Source organism: Lygodium microphyllum, chromosome 23 (assembly GCF_053477565.2).
Source record: "Lygodium microphyllum isolate KBCC chromosome 23, Lygodium_microphyllum_v1.1.10, whole genome shotgun sequence".
NCBI lineage: Eukaryota > Viridiplantae > Streptophyta > Polypodiopsida > Schizaeales > Lygodiaceae > Lygodium > Lygodium microphyllum.
In genome coordinates, this window is record NC_141157.1 from 32,599,666 (window position 1) to 32,620,117 (window position 20,452).

General features: G+C 43.8%; 1 protein-coding gene across 2 annotated transcripts; it reads left to right on the forward strand.

The window, feature by feature from the left end:
- Window positions 1–8,564: 8,564 nt before the first annotated feature.
- Window positions 8,565–15,979, forward strand: LOC148016030 (DDT domain-containing protein). Of its 2 annotated transcripts, XM_087664528.1 has the most exons (12): window positions 8,565–8,857; window positions 9,125–9,194; window positions 9,378–9,510; window positions 9,597–9,769; window positions 13,032–13,477; window positions 13,577–13,679; window positions 13,751–14,094; window positions 14,180–14,583; window positions 14,686–14,881; window positions 15,136–15,297; window positions 15,416–15,504; window positions 15,592–15,979. In XM_087664528.1, exons 3-12 carry the CDS (start codon window positions 9,398–9,400, stop codon window positions 15,731–15,733), a joined length of 2,172 nt encoding a protein of 723 aa, XP_087520654.1. In that variant the 5' UTR covers window positions 8,565–8,857; window positions 9,125–9,194; window positions 9,378–9,397; the 3' UTR covers window positions 15,734–15,979. The 2 variants fall into 2 exon arrangements, with proteins under 2 accessions (XP_087520654.1, XP_087520655.1); XM_087664529.1 differs by lacking the exons at window positions 8,565–8,857; window positions 9,125–9,194; window positions 9,378–9,510; window positions 9,597–9,769 and adding an exon at window positions 9,834–10,240.
- Window positions 15,980–20,452: the final 4,473 nt, after the last annotated feature.

The window sequence follows — 20,452 nt, forward strand, 5'->3', positions numbered from 1 at the left end:
TTTAAATGGTTAAGTGTTGACATATTCCCCAATTGTACGAACTTTTCATATCTCCATTTAATGTATTTCACGTCTTTAAAAAAAGAAAAAGCTAATCAAGTGCATGTGATAAATATCTAAGTCAACACCATAGAATTCATATAAGTGATGTCTCCTTGCGTTGCACTGGTTTATTATAGTTGCGGCATATACTATGCATGTACTCTCATGAAGTGACAAGTGGATGCAGGATGATACATGTCTTTATGCGAAAGTGTTCAATGCCGATCACCGCAAGACCATCGACCCCACAAAGAGCTGCGGCAAAGCCATGCTGTCGAAATAAAAAATCACCCTTGCCGACCGCCCACATCGCATAGCCCAAAGCATATTCATGGGGTACGCTCTCTTTCTAGGTCAAGCTCTATAGTTGGCTCACGATAGTCGTTACCTCAATTGTACCAACATCGCGTGTGTCGCAAGGAGGATTGCAATATCTCAAGTGTATCTCCCCATCTCAATAACTGCTTCTCTAACAACGAGGCTAGGGCACAATCATCACTGTAATATCCATTTCTTGAGCCTTCGAAGCTTGACATTCTCCAACCCACTGAAAGGTCGTTTGCCTCAACATATTGCAATGGTTGTACTCAGGCAAGTCCAAAAAAAAAAAGAACGAAAAGATCAGAAGCACACACAATCACAGCATAGCACCTAGGGGTCCTCAAATTAGATACGTCCAGTGACCTTGGTCGACTGGCTCCGTCCCTAGTCCCCTAGCCCTTTAGCATCACCCACAATCGTTCACGGCACATCAAGGGCAGGACATACCTAGGGAGCTTGTCTCGCCTCTGGTTAGACCTGTCACCCTGACCCACTTGCACAATTCCCTCTTGCACTCTACCTTAATACCATTGTAATCAATTGTGGTGAGCACCGCACGATTGGCCATGAAAAGTACACCATCCTCATCAAGCGAGTCCAATAGCTTCCAACTACTACCAAAATTGCGGTGTCCCTGTATTCAATTATGCTACGTCGTGCAGTCACAATGCAAAGGATGTCTCATATACCTTCACGTGTACTTCTTCTCAACATGGACAACTTTGCTTCATCCACACACTGTTACGAGAAACTAGCCCGCAGTCTTCTAACTATGTAATATCTAAGTATGCACGAGCACTCACATAATATCTGCACCGAAGTATATACATAATTTGGGTCCTCAAGTGCAAGACAATACTCTCAGCTTGCTTAGAGTTCGACGTCTCCCAAACTAATCAAAATATGTTTTGTACACGATAAGAAGACTAGCACTACCACTTAGGGAGAGACCACATGAGATGTTTTCAAGTGCAGGTATTGAAGACTCCAACGAAGGTGTCGTTCGCTCTTCATTAACACTCAACTCTGAATTCCTATCCTTATCACCCTATAAGCCTGCCAAGAATCAGCATGTACAGAATCCCCAACAAATCGCCACTTGTACTCCATCAGTGCAACCCCCCCAAAGAATAGCCCTACCACCAACTCCCATCGCCCTACCACCTACCACTTAACCCACCAATGTGCCTCCAATGACCTTCCTCCCCACCACTACCAACACTCTGCCATGGCAACCACATACGTCCTTGCCACCCACGTCTTCGGTGCATGCTAACGCCTACTACCTACGACGGTGAGTGCCATGGGACTGGCACTCGTCTAGGAGGGGGGTAATGTTAACCCTTAAACGAACGAAGGTGGAAAATCCAGAAAAGCTAAAGCAGAAGACAAAGACAAAGGCCAAGGCAAAGAGAAACGGAAGACAAAGACGCATAAGGAGAAGAGTCCTAAATAAGGGAGAAAGGCGCACAAGGAAAAGCGCAAGTCAAAACTTTTGTAAAAGAGCGCAAGCGCATCATTGTTTAATTCAAGGAGCGCCGGGCTCTCAGTCGTGCAATTTGTAAATGTAGATGGGCGGTGGAAAGGAAGCTAGGAAGATAGAAGGACAATGGAAAAAAGGGCCTAGGCTACGGCCGGCCATGTAAAAAAGGGGAAAAGGGGATGACCACCCAAAAGGGATTTAGGGTTTTGTATATAAAGTCGAAAAGTGAATGAGAAGCTCATTCTTGTGTGTGGCCAAAAGTAGCTCTCCTCTTCTTCTTCTTCTTCTTCTTCTTCTTCTTCTTGCTTGCTTGAGCTTGTGCTTGAGAGAGGGAGTGTGAGAGTGTGAGGGAGTGAGTGTGTGAGGGTGAGGGACCGAGGAGGAGAAGCTCTCCATCTTCTCCTCTTTTCTTCTCTTCTCTTGTCTTGCTCGCGGCAATGGAGCTTGGAGCGTGGAGCTTGAGGATGGAGCTTGCTTGAAGCTTGCACTTGGATCGTGGAGCTACCGGAGTGCGAGGGAGAGGAGGTAACTCGAACGGCATGGAGGTAAGCTCACTACACCCGTAGATATGGATGGCGCGTCGGCTATGTGAGAGGTAGCCATTAGTGCTCAGCTTGGAACGCTTGAAACAATAAGCGGTCCATGGGTCTTGGCGGTTGAGTGTGAGCTCCCATAAGTGGACTTCCTACTATCTACATATCCTACATAATCAGAGTAAGTGTATCTCGTGACTCCTATATCTTGGCCACCATAGTATATGTATATAGTTGATGTGCCCTTCAAGTACCTCGTGATACCCTTGACAACATCCCAATGCCATCTGCTAGGTGTAGCCATTTAGTATGCTACTACTCTCACTGCAAATGCTATGTTAGGATGAGTGGTTATCATGGCATACATCAAACTGCCTACTACCAATGCATAAGGGATCTTGGCCATCTCGGCCTTCTGCTCATTAGATTACAGAAAATCGGCCTAGCTAACCTTCACATGAGAATGTAATCGATAACTAATAGGCTTAACATCATGTAGATAAAATTGCTCCTTCTATGACAAGTAAAGGAGCCCCTTAGAGTAATCGTGCGTAATGCACATCCCAAGAATATGTGAGGCCTATTCCATGTCCTTCATCTCAAAGCTATTCTTGAGCTAACCTTTCAAGGCATCTAGCTCATCATGACACTCCCAACACAATCAACATATCATCCATATAGAGGATCAAAATCATAAGGTTGCTATCATGATCCTTCTTTGTGCATAAATACTGATCCATATCATTGTGGGAATATCCTTGTGAATGCATAAAAGCATCAAACTTGTGGTACTATTCCCTAGGTGCCTACTTAAGGCCATAGATGCTCTTTCTCAGTCTACACAGTAGGTGGTCCCTGCTAGGGTTTGCAAAGCCCTTAGGCTGCTCCTACTTGAAACCCTTAGTAACTGATCTAGCCTTGTATATTGGCTTGGGGCGTCTTGGGGTACTTTTCAACTTGTACACCCACTTGTATGGCAAAGCACGCTTTTCACTAGGCAAAGAACCAAATCCCATGTATGTTTTTTCTGTAGTGAGTTATACTCTGACTGCATGGCCCTCTCCCAAGAGTGACTATCACCTCTATGCATGGCCTCACCATAAGTAAGAGACTCACCAACATTTTTCACCATAACATAATCCATAGAGGGATCAAATCGTGCACGTTGCCATTTATCTCTAGTAGATCGCCTCAACACAGGTTGTACGGGCTTAACATCTTGTGGAGCATTAGGGACCTAGGCCACTGGAGCATCAAAACTGCTATTCCAGGCTGTCTAGGTGGTTATACAGTATCACGATGCTCCTCCTAAAATATCACCATGCGTACCTCAACAATGATATGCTCCAACTACTTATGCACTTTCTCCTCATGGAAAACAACATCATGGTTGTGGATAACCTTCCGAGTATTTGGATCCCATAGGCAATAGCCTATCTCACTTGCATCTCCATAACCAAGAAAGATGCATTTGCTAGACTTAGGATCCAACTTATTGTGCTTGTCCCCTTGGAAACATGGCAAAAAGCCTAAGAACTAAAGACACACAAATGAGAATATGAGGGAGGTTTTTCAAACCATATCTCCTTTGTAACTTGATAGTCAAGAGTAGTATAGGGGGACCAATAACCAAGTATACGGTGGTAGTAAAACTGCCTCACAAACCATTCTAGGGTGGGATGTATGGGGCAGTCAACTTACACCTAATACCATTTTTATCACAAAATTGCTTAAAGACTTTAGAGAGATACTCACCCCATTGCATGACCTTAGGCATTTTAACCTATACTCAAATTGGTTCTCAACCAAAGCAAGCCAACGTAAAAAGGTAGCCAAGAGTTCTAATTTCTACTTAATAGGGTATGCCTAGATCGTGTGTATAGTCATCAATGAAGGTAACAAAATACTTCACGTTAGTTAACGACTTGTAGGGCATGAGACCACATATATCTGAATGAACAAGAGCCAAAGGCTCACCCATGCATATCATACTAGGATTTTTATGTATATTATGTATTTGCTTGCCATATAAGCAACAATCACAAGACTTAAAGCACTTATAGTCAAGGGGTGGAAGATACTGCAAACGAGTAAGCATTTTCATTCCTTTCAAGGACTTGTGCCCAAGGTGATGATGCAAATGAGATACATGTGGAACTGCATCCAGTGCCAAAGCATGGTCAACTGACCTAGATACAAGTAAGGAATAAAGAGTATTGGACTTAGCACCATGTGCAATGACAAGATTCCCATAGGTAATCTTCCATGAGGAATCACCAAAAGAAACTACATAACCTGCATCATCCAAAGTGCCAGCAGAGATAAGGCTCTTCGTGAGAGTTGATACATGACGTACATCATGAAGAGTAAACGTGCTATCCAAACCAAACTGTAGACGAACATCACCAATAACAATGATCTCTAATGCTAAGTCATTTATATCATGAAGAGTAAACATGCTATCCAAACCAAACTGTAGACGAACATCACCAATAACAATGATCTCTAATGCCAAGTCATTACCCAAACGAACAGATCTAGTTATACAGTGATAGGAGTGAAACTACTCTCTATGAGGAGTCACATGAAAGAAAGCCCTTGAATTTATCAGCCAACACTAAGTATACCTTAACAAAGCATAAGTCAGTTGTTGTGAAGTATTAAGAGAAGAAGCTGCAAGTATGAAATCATCATCACAATTAGTCTGCACGACATTAATCTCTTCAATCTTAACGCTGGGGACTTACTAAGGATACTTTATCCTTCCTATTTTTCTTGACTTATCCTCGTGCATTTTATGGTACTATGGTCAAATACATCATGCTTTTCCATAGTTATGATGAGTTAACGAGGATTTATAGCCATGGGACTTTTTACGAGATTGCCCATGTGATTGAGAATGAGACTGTTAAGAGTCTCTCCCATAGTGGTCTCATTACCGCTCCTACCATTATTACCTCTAACTATCAAAGCATGAGAGGTGTGGGAAGCATTGACATTCTTTCTAATAACCTCTTCATTCAAGAGTGCATCCTCTACATCTTGTAACTTTAGCCAATCTATAGGCATGTTTATACACATAGCAATACGAAATGTATCCCATGATTCACGCAATGTAATCAAGAGAAACAAAGAGGGAAGATTATCCTTGAATTCAATCCCCTGCGAAGACAAATGGTTGAGAATAGAATGAAACTCATTTAAGTGGGCTAACATGGAAGTGCTCTCTTTCATTTGAAGATCCATGAGTTACTTCAATTAATACATCTAAGAAGTGGGGCTTTGCTTGTCATAGACATTATGAAGCTTATCCCATAAGTTCCATGCGGACTACCCATCAGAGACAACATTATAGAACACCTACTTAGAGAGGGACTAAATGATGGTAGACTTACATAGCTCATCCAATTCAACCCAATCCTCTGCATCAATACGCTTGGGCTTGATACCCTCATGTTTCAAAGTCTTAATCTACATTTTCTGCCAATTTTGGACCTTCCAATAACTGTAGTTGGTGCCATCCAACTTATCAATATTAAAGATAGTATTATCATTGGAATCACTAGCCATATTGAGACCAAGCAAATGCACAAAAGGGCAAAATCGGTAGTTGTACTAACTTGCAAATCAACCCCAAAACCTCTACTAGATGGAGCTGAAAAACAAAGGGAATTGCCAAAGTAGTGAGTTGTTCACAAACTCAATGCAAAAGACTATAAAAAAGGAGGTGATTGCTCACATAAATAGTGTAGTAAATTGTAATGATAGCATGCTAGAAATAAAGTACAAGAGTAAAAAATCAATGCTAAAGAGGGGCAATCACTGATACAAGAAGACAAACTGCAATTGTTAGGGGATAATTGCAACTAGTAGTGAGTAAATATGTGATTGGCATCGAGAACTGTTAAAGGATCAATATGTTAGACTAAGATACATCCCAAAGGCATAACCATCATGCATAGAGTAGGTCTCACGGGTAATAGAAGAGACCAACCGAAGGCATAATGGACTAAGCAATGTAACGAAAGCTCAATATATAGCCAACCAAGATGCATATATCACTGAAACATTGTGACATAGATAGGTGCTAGCCCAAAAGCAATGTCGAATCAGCCCATTAAGCATCAACTACATACATAAAGCATGGCGAGAGCATGTACATGTGACTAAGTCCTACGGTCTCACTATAAGACCCTCAAGCTCAACTGCATAACCAAATGCTCAATGTAATATCCAAGATTCAAGTAGTGGCTCCCACTGGAACAAAAGTCAGATGCTAGACTCACAAGCAAAGCTCAAAACATCATGTGGAATGCATCCCTACATCCAAGATCCAAGTAGCATATATCCAGGAGCATCCAACACAGGTAACTTGTAAAGCTCTTACGATAGCATCAAATGGCCAAACATAACAGTAAATGATAGCCAATGTCAAGAGGCAAAGCTCCAATCTTAGCTTAAGAGCATTCCAAAAGTATAACCAAGTATGCGGCATCAACCATGGATATCAATATAGCATGCCGAGTAGTTGGTAAGCATCAACAAGCAATAGGCATGAAGTTTCATTAACAAAATAGCATTCAACTCTACTTATTACAATAGTAAAAAAACCTCTGTAAAATTGAGCAAGGAGTGCTCAAATCTGTTCACTAGCATTCCAATACATTGACATAGCATCCTCAAATGATCTGGCATCAAACAGACATCCTGGGAAGCATAAGCGACCTCCAGACAATGAGGTAAGTGTTGTCCTGAACTGTATGACAGCAAACTATCACAAACTATGAGTCAATGGTTGATCGTGGGAGCTTCAAATGATGCCTAGAATCACAAGACCAATGTCAGGAAGAGTCCACAAGGTTGCCAAGTGCCGGAAGCATTTCCATGAGCTAAAGGAAATGCCAAAGAGAGTTAGGAAGTGGGTAGCAACAACAGGTGCAATTCACGCTATTGTTGCTTCTCCTACTAATGGCAATGGGGTTGGGGAAGCACTTTTGGGGACTTAAACAAGCCTACCCATGGCCCAAAAGAAGCCAATACAAGCTAGAGGAAGTGGGAGATCAAAGCTCACCTTGAATGGAAGAAGCCATGGTGTGAATGTATTCTCCATAAGCTGGGGTGGGCTCAAGCTCTCGGGGAAGATGGCTCCGATACTAGTTGAAGGGAGTGAGCCCTGAAGTGGAAGCACGGAGTGTAAGCTATAGTGGAAGGAGTGAGAGTAAGAGATAGAGAGACACAATATATGGAATCTCCAATAGTCACGATGTGTGATGGGCCTTTCCTTTATTCAAATATCATTGAAAGAATAAAGAATGAAGGGACAATGATGGGCACTCGTCACCTGCAGTGTACATGTGTGCGGGTAACTAATACACGATGTAGGTACTATTAGTGTAACTAATACATGGGCGACTAGGCAACACATACGCCTTTACCTCCAACAAATCTTGCATAGACGCTCTTGAGACCTCAACTCCATAAACATACAATGCTTAGTGAAAATCAACATAAGAAGTAATAGAGCGATAGAGAAGGCTTTGAAACAAATGCAAGACACAACGGTCATAGCCTTGATCACTACAACTAGTGTCAAATGCCTAAAATTGTAGGAATGATGTTGGTACCATTGGAGAAGAATGTACACATTGAAAAACATAGAAGTATATGAGAGAGAGAGAGAGAGAGAGAGAGAGAGAGAGAGAGAGAGAGAGAGAGAGAGAGAGAGAGAGAGAGAGAGAGAGAGAGCTACTTGCTCATTTTCCTACATGTTAGCTCTCCTTCTTTCCTAAGTAGATGGGAACAATACTATCCCAAGAGGAGAAGAGCACAAAGAGGGTGCTTTTCGAGTATCTCTTCAATTTAATTGTCATGAAAAGTCTTAAAAATAGGCCACGATCATTGTCAACAATACTCATTAAAGCTGACAATAGTAATTATCAAAAAAATCAAAGCTAGTGATAGTATTTCTTTGGGGGTAGGCACCACCTTGTTACCGCACCATTGTTAGCCTTGCCCTTGGGAGGGGGCAGGCCAAAAAAATCAAAGCTGACGACAGTAATTAAAATAGTAAATGGCAAAAACAATAATTAAATTAAAAAGAGCAAGTGTATGTGGGGTCGCGTCAAAGGGAAGGGATGATTTACACCGGTAATTTTGGAATATGAAGGAGGGAGGGACGTGTGGAGTTCTCCGCGCTCTCTCTCATTGCGATAGTTTTCTTTCGCGCTTTTGATCGAGCGAGACTCATCGTCGCCATAGCCATCGTCCGACGGAGCACCAAGGCCTCATCGCGCGATACAAGAAGAAGCCTTCTGTCGCATTCCAGGCCGCAGCTCGCCTACCCCGCCACGACGCAAAGGGGCTGGACACGAGGCTCCTTCTCCCCGATTGCTTCGAACGGCAGAGAGCAAAAATCCGAATGCGTTTTTCCATCTCTTCCTGGCCAAACCCTAACTCCAGCCCTTCTACCAGTTGTCAGGTATTGCCAACTACGGCCCCCTCTCTCCATTCTCTCGAATATAATGAGTTTGGCGATCCTTCTATGGCACATTTTCTGCTGCATGGCAGCCAAGGGTTGCTGTTTCCACTCTTATTTTCACGTACTCAGTGTTCTGCCTCCTTAATCGTGAAGACAAATTGGCTTATGTTCAATCTCGACATAATGTGCTAGTTTTCTCTCTTTGCGCTTCATGTAGAGGCGAGTTTTAATGCAATAGCCTCAGCATGCTCATGATGTTCCTTACAGGATTGTATGCATATGATGCAAGGAGTATTTTGGGGGTTTGAAACTCGTTCCAAAGAGGCAGAGCATTGAGGTGGGCAGCGCATTGACACGAGCCTTTATATTGGTTTCATCTTCTTGTTATGCAAAGAACTCTTAGATTTCAACAAATCGAATTGGAAAAAAATGTTTCATCTTGTATTTTAGCAACAGCAGGCTCAGCTGAATGTTCTATATTCATATTTGGGTTTTGATTCTATTTGGGTTTTGATTTCAGTGGTGCTTCGAATCGGCCTTATGCCGCTTCTGAAAAGGAAATCTTACAGCCTTAGCAAACCTCCTGATGACCTGAAACCACAGGAGCTTATCTTCCAAGTCCGGTTCACCAAAGAAATATTTCGAGATTATGAGTATCCTTTTTGGGTTGGCTACATGCATTCGAGTCTTGTCTCGTATAATGATGGGAAAAGTGCTGTCATCCTTAACTCTGTTTCAGAGAGTATTTAAAACGAATAAATTTGTATCGTCAGAGAGTATGGACATGCAAGGTTACGGGTAAAACTGGCTTGACATATGAAGAGGCTCTTGTATCTGAGTGCAGAGCCACAGAACAAGTGCAGCAATTTCCCAAGGAGTTCATGGGACCGGTCTTAAGACTCGTGCAGTTCAGTAAGACTTCGATCCCAATCTGACACACTAAGGGCGTGACAAGCCCTGATTAAATTTGATATAAATTTGTATCAAAGATGAATGCACATCAACTTGGCTTTAAAGATCCTTAATATGTTCTGATTTGATAATGTATAGCAGAGTTCTTCATTAACCATTTAACATTCGTTAGCTTCATGGTAGCACAAGTCATGTTAGCTCTCAGACTTTTGCAGATCATTGTTGTTACTTTTTATGAGAGGGTCTTTATATGGTGTGAAAAGTTTTACCATGGATTTGTTTGCCCCTTGACTCCCTTGAATCTATTTGATGGCATGCCAACAACTGATCGGAATGTTCAGCTATTTTTTGCTTTGGTGGATTTGTGTTTGAGATGGTGATCCTGCCATCCAAGGACCCGGGTTGGGCCTTTGTGACCATGATCTCTTCACTCTGCAGCTGGTCGGCTCATATTGAAGTCAAATATTCATGGTACTAAATATGGATGCACACCAAAACTTGAATAGTCTGATTGTATGAGGCGGGACAATGTGTGTTTGGCTATGCTAAAAAGTGGGTTATGCTTTATATGGGCAGTAAACTGGAACATGTAAAATTGTATCAAGTCGATATAGGCAAACATTTTAAGAGTCAAGCCTGAAGCACAATCTTCTCAAGTTGTCAGCCATTTTCTTCCACTTATCATGAAAAGACAATCATATCAACAAAAAACTTCACATGAATATTTTGTATGGGTTATTTTGTTATTTTATTAAAAGCGTGTCCAATAGGCATCCCTAAATAGCTAGGGGTCCAAATAAGTCCTTAGAGTTCTCTTATGGTTGGATGCCTTCTTGTTTGATTGACTTGATTCTTGTTATAGTTACAATTGATGGGTGGGATGGTCCCTTGGGACATTGGGATGCTAGCCTTGTGATGGTTGCGTAATAGGATGTGTCACATCAAGAGATGGATCGGAAAGTGACGTTGCAATGTGACAAGTCGGGGATGTATTATGGGATGGGATATCTTGTTTGTGATGGGATAGGGATGAGGGGTGATCAAATTTGGCACTGACATTGACATGCGTGACATGTCCGAAGTGCCTGTGTAACTCATCCATTCGACTTGCCACACGTTTGACCTGCAACGGACTCATCATTGACTTGAAAAGGACTGATCTGTAGGCCCCCTTTGCTATGTATAATGTATTATAAATACAACCTTTGCAAATTGCTACACCACAACACATTCACTATTCATCATTCAGTGGCCAACCTCCCTTTCACTATTCATTGTTCTGTCCATAGCTACCAACCAGCCCGTGCTCGTCTTTTGTGCCTATCTCGAGTCTCGAGTCTCCATGAGATAGGACTGTCCGCATTGTGTAGCCTCTCTCTCTCTCTCTCTCTCTCTCTCTCTCTCTCTCTCTCTCTCTCTCTCGTTTCAATCTCAAACTTCTGAAGCATGGGGTAACTAGTCTCATGGAGTCGGTTATCATGGCAGAAGAAGTAGAACTGACGGATGGGCTCGGTGGGATGAGGTGCATGTTGAGCGTTTAGGGAGCGGTGGAGGATCTCATGCATAGATGTGCAAATTGTGCTTGTGTTGTCGCACAAGTGGGACAAGCAAAGTTTGAGCTCACTTTTGCACATTGAAGGCTTATACGCCAAGAATTGACCCTGCTGTCATTAGTGAGAGGAGAGCATCATATACGCCAAGAATTGACCCTGCTGCAGTTGCAACCGCATCAAGTTCCCATGTATCATGTGCACCATCTAGTGCTTTTGTTGGTCACACATCATCTATTCTAGATGTTGCTGTAACAAAAACAGCTGTTGGGCATGCATTGATTGATCCTTCCAAGTGATAGTGCACTATTTAGACTGTTTGGGATCCACAAAAAAAACAGAGAAAGTTGATGCTGCTGCTGTATGCTTCTTTTTTCACGATTGCATTGCTTTTAATGTTGCTAGATCAAAACATTTTAAAGCAAATTGCAAAAAGATTGGGGAGTATGTCCCAACTTATACTCCTCCATTAGAGACCTTGCGCATCACATTGCTTGAAAGAGCAAGGTAAGCGGTGGAGCAAGTAGCCGAGAAAACCAGGTGTGCATGGCAAAATAGTAGTGTGTCACCATCGAGGTTTCAGGACCACTAGTTAGGAATGTTGATCAAGCAGTTGATAGTGCAAGTTAGCCTAGACTCTAGCAGCCACCTGTGTATGACAACCTCATTATTAGCGTCAACATGGAAAACATGATCTTATTCCTAAGCGTTGCAGTTTTATGATCAGCAACAAGTTTAGTAGGGTGGATGATACACACTCCAAGGTGTGTTGTGTATATTGGACTGGGCTGAACAGCTATTCCATCTTTCTCTAAAGGCAATAGTTTGACAGCTTGATTTCCATCAAGTAAAACTGGCAAAACCTTTCTAAGAGCAGCAAATCTTTGAAGATTTTCCTTAGAGCAACCACATGTCGGTTTGTTGTGTATATTGGACTGGGCTGAACAGCTATTCCATCTTTCTCTAAAGGCAATAGTTTGACAGCTTGATTTCCATCAAGTAAAACTGGCAAAACCTTTCTAAGAGCAGCAAATCTTTGAAGATTTTCCTTAGAGCAACCACATGTCGGTTGACTTGCTTGAGCACATGGCATATATTGGCACGAATCTAATCAGAGCTCCCATATTGGTGATGATGGAAAGATTGTGATGCCAGATCTAGGCTTCCTAGATGATTTTATAGGCCCTTTGTGCATAGCTTGATGTGTCAACAAGCAGTTCATGCCTTGTATAAAGGTTGCATGTGTTCTTTCAAGAAATTGGAGGGTGGCTTTTGAATTTGAGCACTTTATGTTTACATGTTGATTTCCGTGATAGCTTTTGGGAAAAGTAGGGCTCAAGTAATGTAACATTTGGAAAGCATGCATTGTGACTCAAAACCTGAGGCAAGCTTATGCAGTCAAAGTCCATTTATTTCAGGTAGCCAAAGACGAGGAAAACTGTATTTGTCAGATATAAGGTTAAAGTTCTCAACATAAAACTTGCCATTGTCAAAACAAAAAAGCCTCTAAATCCATTTTGTTGGGATTTAGGTTTCCTGTAGGTCTCAGTTAAAGTAGGGTGTAGGGGCACAATCTATGAGATTCAATTAGCAGTGTTTGTTTGCTTATCATTAATTTTGAAAATGGGAACTTTTGGCCAATTCTGATATTTACCTGACTGCACTGCACAAAAGCTAATGGGCATTGGGGTTTTGGCTGCTTTATATTGCAGGTACACTTCGATTGGATGAACTTGTAAATATGATACTTAAAGCTTTCAAAGATAACTATCTAGCTGGCGAGGAATTGATGTGCATACAAGGGAATTCTGTTAAACCTTGTAAGGTTCTGAAAATCATCACACCAGGAACTCAAAATGGCAGGGCTACCTTTGAGGTAGGATGGTTGGATGATGATAAAAGTGTAACAAAGACATTTCGAGAATCAGCTGATAGGTTGTATCGAAAAAAACCACCTTTTACAAGGGCACTTTTGAAGTCCTTTATTAGAGAATCAGTCAGCAACAATGTGGCAAGGAATGCACCTTGGATGGTTCTTGAGAAGCTTTGTCACAAATACAAGATAGCCATTGAACCTCCAGAAGAATTGAAAACTACTGTCAATGGCAGACAAAGCATGTATAGCAAGGAAGAAAATGGAAATGGGAAAAGATTTGCGGTAAGTTTTGTATAAACGGTTGAAAGGCTCAGTTTACTATAATTTGAAAGGATAGTTCCTTCCTGTTTTGTCGTATTAAAGTTTTGTGGTATTTGGCAGGAGAGAGTAGAGCGTGAGGCCCATGTTTACTTTAAACGAAGGAAAAAGGATGGAGATGGCTCTGCAGAACAAGTTGTCAAGTTGGAGAAAAAGGCTGTAACAGGTAGATGCTGCAACTTCTGTAGTGTTAATGAAGTATGCGGGACATTCACTAAGTTTCAGAATTCTATGCAGTTTCACCCAAAGAAGTTGAGCCTATCAGGTACCCTATAGAAGATTCCCTCGTAAGGCCATCCTCAGATGACCCTTCCTTAAATGAGAGGCCAGTTCCATCCACAGATTTTCCTCTTCCAATGGATTGTATTGGACGTTTACTGATGGTCTGGAATTTCTGTGTACTGTTTGGAAAGGTTGTACAGTTGTATCCTTTCTCTTTGGAGGAATTTGAGAAAGCAATACAGTGCAAAGATGGAGATCCAGTGTTATTAAGGGAAGCACATCATGCTTTACTCCAGGTGGTCCTCAGTGATCCTGTAATGCATCAGCTATTGTCACAGAAGAGGAAACGAAAAGCCAAAGTGAGCTGTGTTTTCTGGTATCATATTTGTGCAAACCTGTATTCATGGTTGGAGATGTTTTGAGTATGTGATCTTTTTGTAATAGGTTTCCTTCCAAACTTGGAAGGATGACCTCTGTGATGTTTTGGAATTAGAAGGCTTTGAGAGTTTGGCTGAGCACTCATCAGCGATTCGTGAAGGAAAATATAGACTACTGGAGCCTTCAGTGAAACTAGATATTTTATGTGAACTGGTGGACAAGACCGTTGCATCCAGTGTTATCAGGGAGCAGTTGGATCTCATTATTGAAGAAAAACAAGCAATTGCAGCTCAGAAAAGAAAGGAGGTAAAAGAACACTTGATACAAGTTCAAGGTCCTGATTCTGGTCAGAAAACTACTGAGGCATCCACAAGAAAGAAAACAGAAGATGATGTACTCTCTGGACATAGAGATGACGATCAACAGAGTTTGGTGAAGAGCAACTTGATAGATGGGACTTGTGAGAATGGGTATGTGCATCACAGACATTTACATTGATGGTAGTGTCTTGATTTGAGTTGCTTGGTTGCCTGACTCTTTTGTCTATTATACAATTACCTGCAAGTGAACAGGGGGATTGAAGATGATAGCACACTTGCTTTTGCTCGACTGGCATTGAAGGCCAAGGGAGGGTCAAAACAAAAGGAGGAAAAGGACAAAGAGAACAAAAGAATAGAAGAGCAGAAGTCTACTGAGAAAAAACGACATGCCGAAGAATCAAAAGAGCAGAAGCGTCAAGAGAAAAAGATGACGGAGCTGCAAAAGCGGGTGAGCCAGACTGTTCCAACCTTGTGATTTGCAAAGCTTATTAGCAGCTATTTGTTGTACCTCCTCAATGGCCTTGGGTTAAGGGTAGAACTCCTGGCTAGCAGATGATTAACATGCCTCAGAAATTATTGTAAGTCCTTAGTAATAACTTCTTTCTGATGTGCTTGAAGAACATGGGAAATTGTAACATTATTGTATGTGACAACCAAGTCAAGTTGGCAACTTAGGTTCATATTATTTGGTGTTCTTCACAGCAAGAACAACTGGATAGGGAGATTGAGAAACGAATCATAAGAACAAATCCTTTGGGGAGAGATAGAGATTACAACAGGTACTGGTTCTTTCCAAGAGAAGGTCGGATATTTGTGGAGGATCAAGATTCAAAGAGATGGGCATATTATGGTGCCAAAGAAGAGGTGTGTTTGCCTTACTGCTGACATTTAATGTTACATGATGTGTCTTTTGCCTGTGTTTATTTTGTAAGAGCAGCCTTGATGTTTCTATGTGACAAATTGCAAGGTGGTGTGCTTGCAGCTTGAATCACTGTTTGGATCCTTGAACACTAAAGGCGTAAGGGAAAGGACATTGCATAGACAGCTAGAGAAACAGCTAAATAGGATAAGGTAGGGTTATCTACTCTAGCTGCTCTTCCAGAATTATCTGACATAAATTTTAAGTCTTGGATGTGATATTTGTTGATTTATGTGTAGTGACGCATTGCAAAAGAGGAGCAAGGAGATTGCCCAGAGGGTTGCTCTGGAGGACACCTCAATTCGCAGGTCGTCAAGAGTCAAATCTTCACCTCACCAGCAGACCACCCCTGTTTATAGAAACAAGTACAGAACTATTTGAGCACTAAGCTCACAATTTTTGTTATACCTAGAATATAAGGCTTGCCCCATTATAGATGCTGTATTCTTTGTTATAGTTAACCAAAAGCAAAGAAAATTACTGAGCAAAATTAAAACTTTGTGGGGGTCTAGCAATTGTAACCTTTGTTTTTAGCTAAAGCTCCAGTTAAGGGTGGGCCTGCCCATTCAGCAGTTGTATTTTCTGATGTTTGCGATAGCTAATATCTTTGCTCTTAACAGTTGAATTCATGTTTGCTTCTTGTCACACATACCTAAACATGAGCTAAAGCTCCGTTTAAGGGTGGGCCTGCTGTTAGAGAGATCATAGCCAGGGCTGCACCAGGGCTGCACAGTCGGACTGCCACGTGGCAGTCCGACTGCCTGCAGCCCAGTCGGCTGCATTTAATGCAGCCGACCTGTCCTATTCTTTGGGCAGATTTCGGCTATTTATACCTGAGGTCTCCAGCAGTCTTCCCATTCATTCTCTGTCGCAGATTACAGACCGGTGCCGTGCAGATCTCTGTCTCTGTTCGCAGATTTCTGACAGCAGACAGTGCAGACTGCAGCAGACTTCGAGGTGGACAGCAGGTCGCATCGTCGAGGTGGAGACACGCAGTCCAGCGCACTGCGCCCGTGTATATCTTTGTATTCAGCATTCTTTATACAGCAGATCTTCAGTGTACACTGTCTCTTTCTCTCCCTTCTCTCTCTGCGTTCTCTCTCTCTCAGTCCTACGCTTCTGCACCGCTGCACTCTGACATGGTATCAGAGCAGTGTTTGAGGGCTGACTGAGCGCAGAATCAACTTGAAGTGGAGTTTCCATCGCGACACAAATTTGCGTTTTTTGCGTTTAAGGGCAGACAGGAGGGCTGTGCCTTGGAACAAGGCTGAAACGAGTGTGGGCGCACAGGAAAGGAGTACAGGTGGTGGATTTGCTGCTGTTTACTGCTGTTTGTCGCGGAGAAAGTTTGAGTTTTCAACCTAAAAGTGCAGGTTTTGCTTTTTCATTGCCTCCGGCGGGTGAAGGAGCTTCGGGACGCTGAAGAGCCTTAGCAGGCTGAGTCTACTCAGTCAGAGGGGGCTGCTTTTGCGTTTGAGAAGGCATTGCAGGTGAAGATGTCTACAGAGATGGACTTGGAGTTCCAGGCGATTATGGACCGGAAGGTGCCTGTCCTACCGGCTCTTCCTACAGATCAGAAGCTCGACGGCGACAACTACCGCATTTGGCGCGTTATGATGTTGGCCATTCTGGAGTCCTATGATTTGGCGGAGTTGGTACAGGAAGATATTGACCGGCCCTCGGTAAGAGATGAGTCCAAACTCTCTTCCGATGCTCGTGCGGAGTTGGCCAGGGCCCAGTCTCATTGGGACAAACTGAATGCCAGGATTCGATCCTTTCTCTTTCTATCATGCACTACAGCCGTGATCGCTCACATCGAGCACTTGACGGTGGCTCGTGAGATATGGCTGGAGCTTGATCAAATGTACAATCGGATGACCCTGATGAAGAGGGTTTCTTTGGAGGTACAGATGCGGACCTTGTCCGTCAATAAGTCTTCTTCGCTAAGGGAACACATTAATAAGCTAAGGCAGCTACAGATGCAGGTTCAGAATGCGGGGAAGCCGATCTCCTCCGAAGACATGGCGATTACACTCTTGTCCCAGTTGCCGCCACGATTCGGTACATTTTACTCTGCCCTTATTGCTTCAGGGCGAGAGTCTACTCTTCGTTGGGAGGAGTTGGTTCCTATGGTCTTGGACCAAGAGGAACAGCTAAAGGGACAGAATGCTTCCAAGACGAAGGCATTGACAGGTCAAGCCTCTCAGAAGAAGAGGAAGGACCAAAAGAAGAAGAAGGAGGATAACAAGTCCAAGAAGGACAAGGAGAAGGACAAGGACAAAGATTCCACATGCCATATTTGTGGAAAGACTGGCCACTGGAAGAAGGATTGCCCTGACAAAGACTCGAAGGACACCAAGAAGGACACCAAGGATTCTGGAGCGGTGGCTGCACCCTCATCAGCTGCATTTCTACATTTAGTTGTCATTGAGGACGCTTCACCGAATGCTTCTGATGCTGCGATGGCGGCTTCCCAATCTCGAGAGTGGATTATTGATAGTGGTGCCTCACGGCACATGACTCCTTCATCGGATGGTGTTGCCCAGCTGCGACCTTCGCGTGGGCAGGTTCTCATTGGAAACAGCTCTTCAGTTTCTATTGCAGGTCGGGGTAAGATGCAGCTTATTCTGGATGGACGAGGTGGCACCCATACTTCAGAGGTTTTGCATGTACCCGGATTGGGGTACCATCTCCTTTCAGTCCATAAGATTTGTTCCCTTGGTCTTTTAGTGGAGTTTGACAGCTCTACAGTGCGAGTCCTTGATCGTGAATCGAGGAAGGTTCTATCATCTGGATATGAGGAGAACGGCATTTACAAACTGAAGTCTTCCACTGCCCTCTCTACTCTTCTTCTTACCTCACAGTCACAGTCTGAATTATGGCATGCTAGGTTTGGTCACCTGAACTATGACTATCTTCGGAAGGCGTCACGGGGACAGCTTGTTCGAGGGTTGCCGGATATAGTGGTGAGCCAGCAGCCATGTGTCTCCTGCATAAGGGGGAAGCAGCATCGGGATGCCATTCCCCACACCGCTTCGCGGCGGTCTACTTCACCGATGGAGTTAGTATCTACGGATCTATGTGGCCCTATGAGGAATGAGTCCCTGCGTGGGAGCTCGTACTTCATGCTGATCGTGGATGACTATAGCAGGATGACATGGGCCTACTTTTTGGCACTAAAATCAGAAGCTTTCTCGCACTTCAAGGATTGGCTTCTCTTTGAGGAGAACCGATCAGGCCGGAAGTTGAAGACCTTGCGATCCGCCAAGGGAGGTGAATTTGTCTCTAATGAATTTGCTCGGTTTTGTGCAGATAGAGGAATTCACCAGGAGTTTGCCAATACGAATACTCCACAAGAAAATGGTATTCTCGAACGGAAGAACCGCAGTGTGATCAAGATGGCGCGCACTATGATGGAGCACCGACAGACCCCCCAAGTTCTGTGGGCCGAGGCTGTGGCTATTGCAGTCCACATCCTTAACCGATCTCCTACTTCGGCCGTGGAAGGGATGACTCCATTTGAGGCGTATTTTGGAACGAAGCCAGATGTTTCTTACTTTCGGGTCTTTGGGTGTGATGCCTATGTTCACATTCCCAAAGCTCACCGTGACAAATTCGAAGCGGCTTCCCGCAAACAGGTATTTGTTGGCTACAGCTCCCAGTCCCAAGGCTACCGACTCTATGATCCCGTCAAGCGGGATGTATATACTAGCCGTGATGTGCGGTTTGTGGAGGTTCCGGCTTCTTCAACGGGTGAGGAGCATCCCGTTCTTGGAGATCCAGGGGAGAGTTTGGCTCCTTCTACAGTTCCACTGGAGCCTGTGCCGTTTGATTATGATTCTGTTTCTGACACAGAGTCTACTGTTCCACCGGATCCTTCTGAGGAGTTACCACTGGTGGACATTCCAGAGTCTTCTACTGATGGAGAACGACGAGGGGAGGTTCGGCCTCCTCCTCGCTGGGCCCGTGACACACTCCGTGATTCAGGGATCGAGGGGGTTCCTGAGGAGTGGGGACCGCAGGATGGTCCGCGGCGGTCACGGAGGCACCAGGCGCATTCTTCGGAGCTTGTGTGCTCCAATTATTGTTTGATGTCTCGAGTTATGCATGATCGAGAGCCCACCTCCGTGAAGGAGGCTTTACAGTCCGCCCCATGGAAGAAAGCTATGGAAGCTGAGTTGGAGGCTATTGAGAGGAATGGCACTTGGTCACTTGTGCCACGCCCCCCGAAGAAGGTGATTGGAGTCAAGTGGGTCTTCAAGACCAAATATCTCAGTGATGGTACTTTGGATAAGCACAAGGCTCGCCTTGTTGCTAAGGGTTTTGCCCAGCGCCCAGGGATTGACTGTCATGACACCTTTGCCCCTACAGCTCGTATGGCAACCATTAGAGCTGTTCTTGCTTTGGCTGGCCATAGGAGATGGCCTGTTTATCAGCTGGATGTGAAGTCGGCCTTCCTGAATGGTGATTTGAAGGAGGAGATCTACGTTGAGCAGCCTCCTGGCTTTGGTTCTTCAGATGGGAAAGTCTACAGGTTGAAGAAGGCCCTGTATGGTCTCAAGCAGGCCCCGCGAGCTTGGAACGAGAAGATTGATTCGTTCCTCCAATCTCAGTTGGGATATCGGCGGTCCAAGGCCGATCCGCAGATGTATGTTCACACTTCCGAGGATGGTTGTGTGTTGTTTGTATTATATGTTGATGATTTGATTGTCACAGGTGATGATGCACAGCAGGTCCAGGAGACAAAGTCAGCTTTACATCGGACGTTCGAGATGACGGATTTGGGGCTACTCCATTTCTTTTTAGGACATGAGATTTTTCAGTCTCAGAGGGGGATCTTTCTCTCTCAACAGAGATATGTACAGGAACTCTTGGTGTCTTTTGGGGCTACTCCTATGGATCCGAACTGGAAGGCCACTTCCCATTCAGCTTCTCCTTTGGCGGATGCTTCCCGCTATCGACAGTTGATAGGGTCTTTGATTTGGCTTCTCAACACCAGGGTTGATCTATGTTTTGCTGTTGGGCTCTTGGCAGGGTTCATGAGTGAACCTAAGACGGTGCATTGGCAGGCTGCTCAGAGGATACTTCGGTATCTGAGGG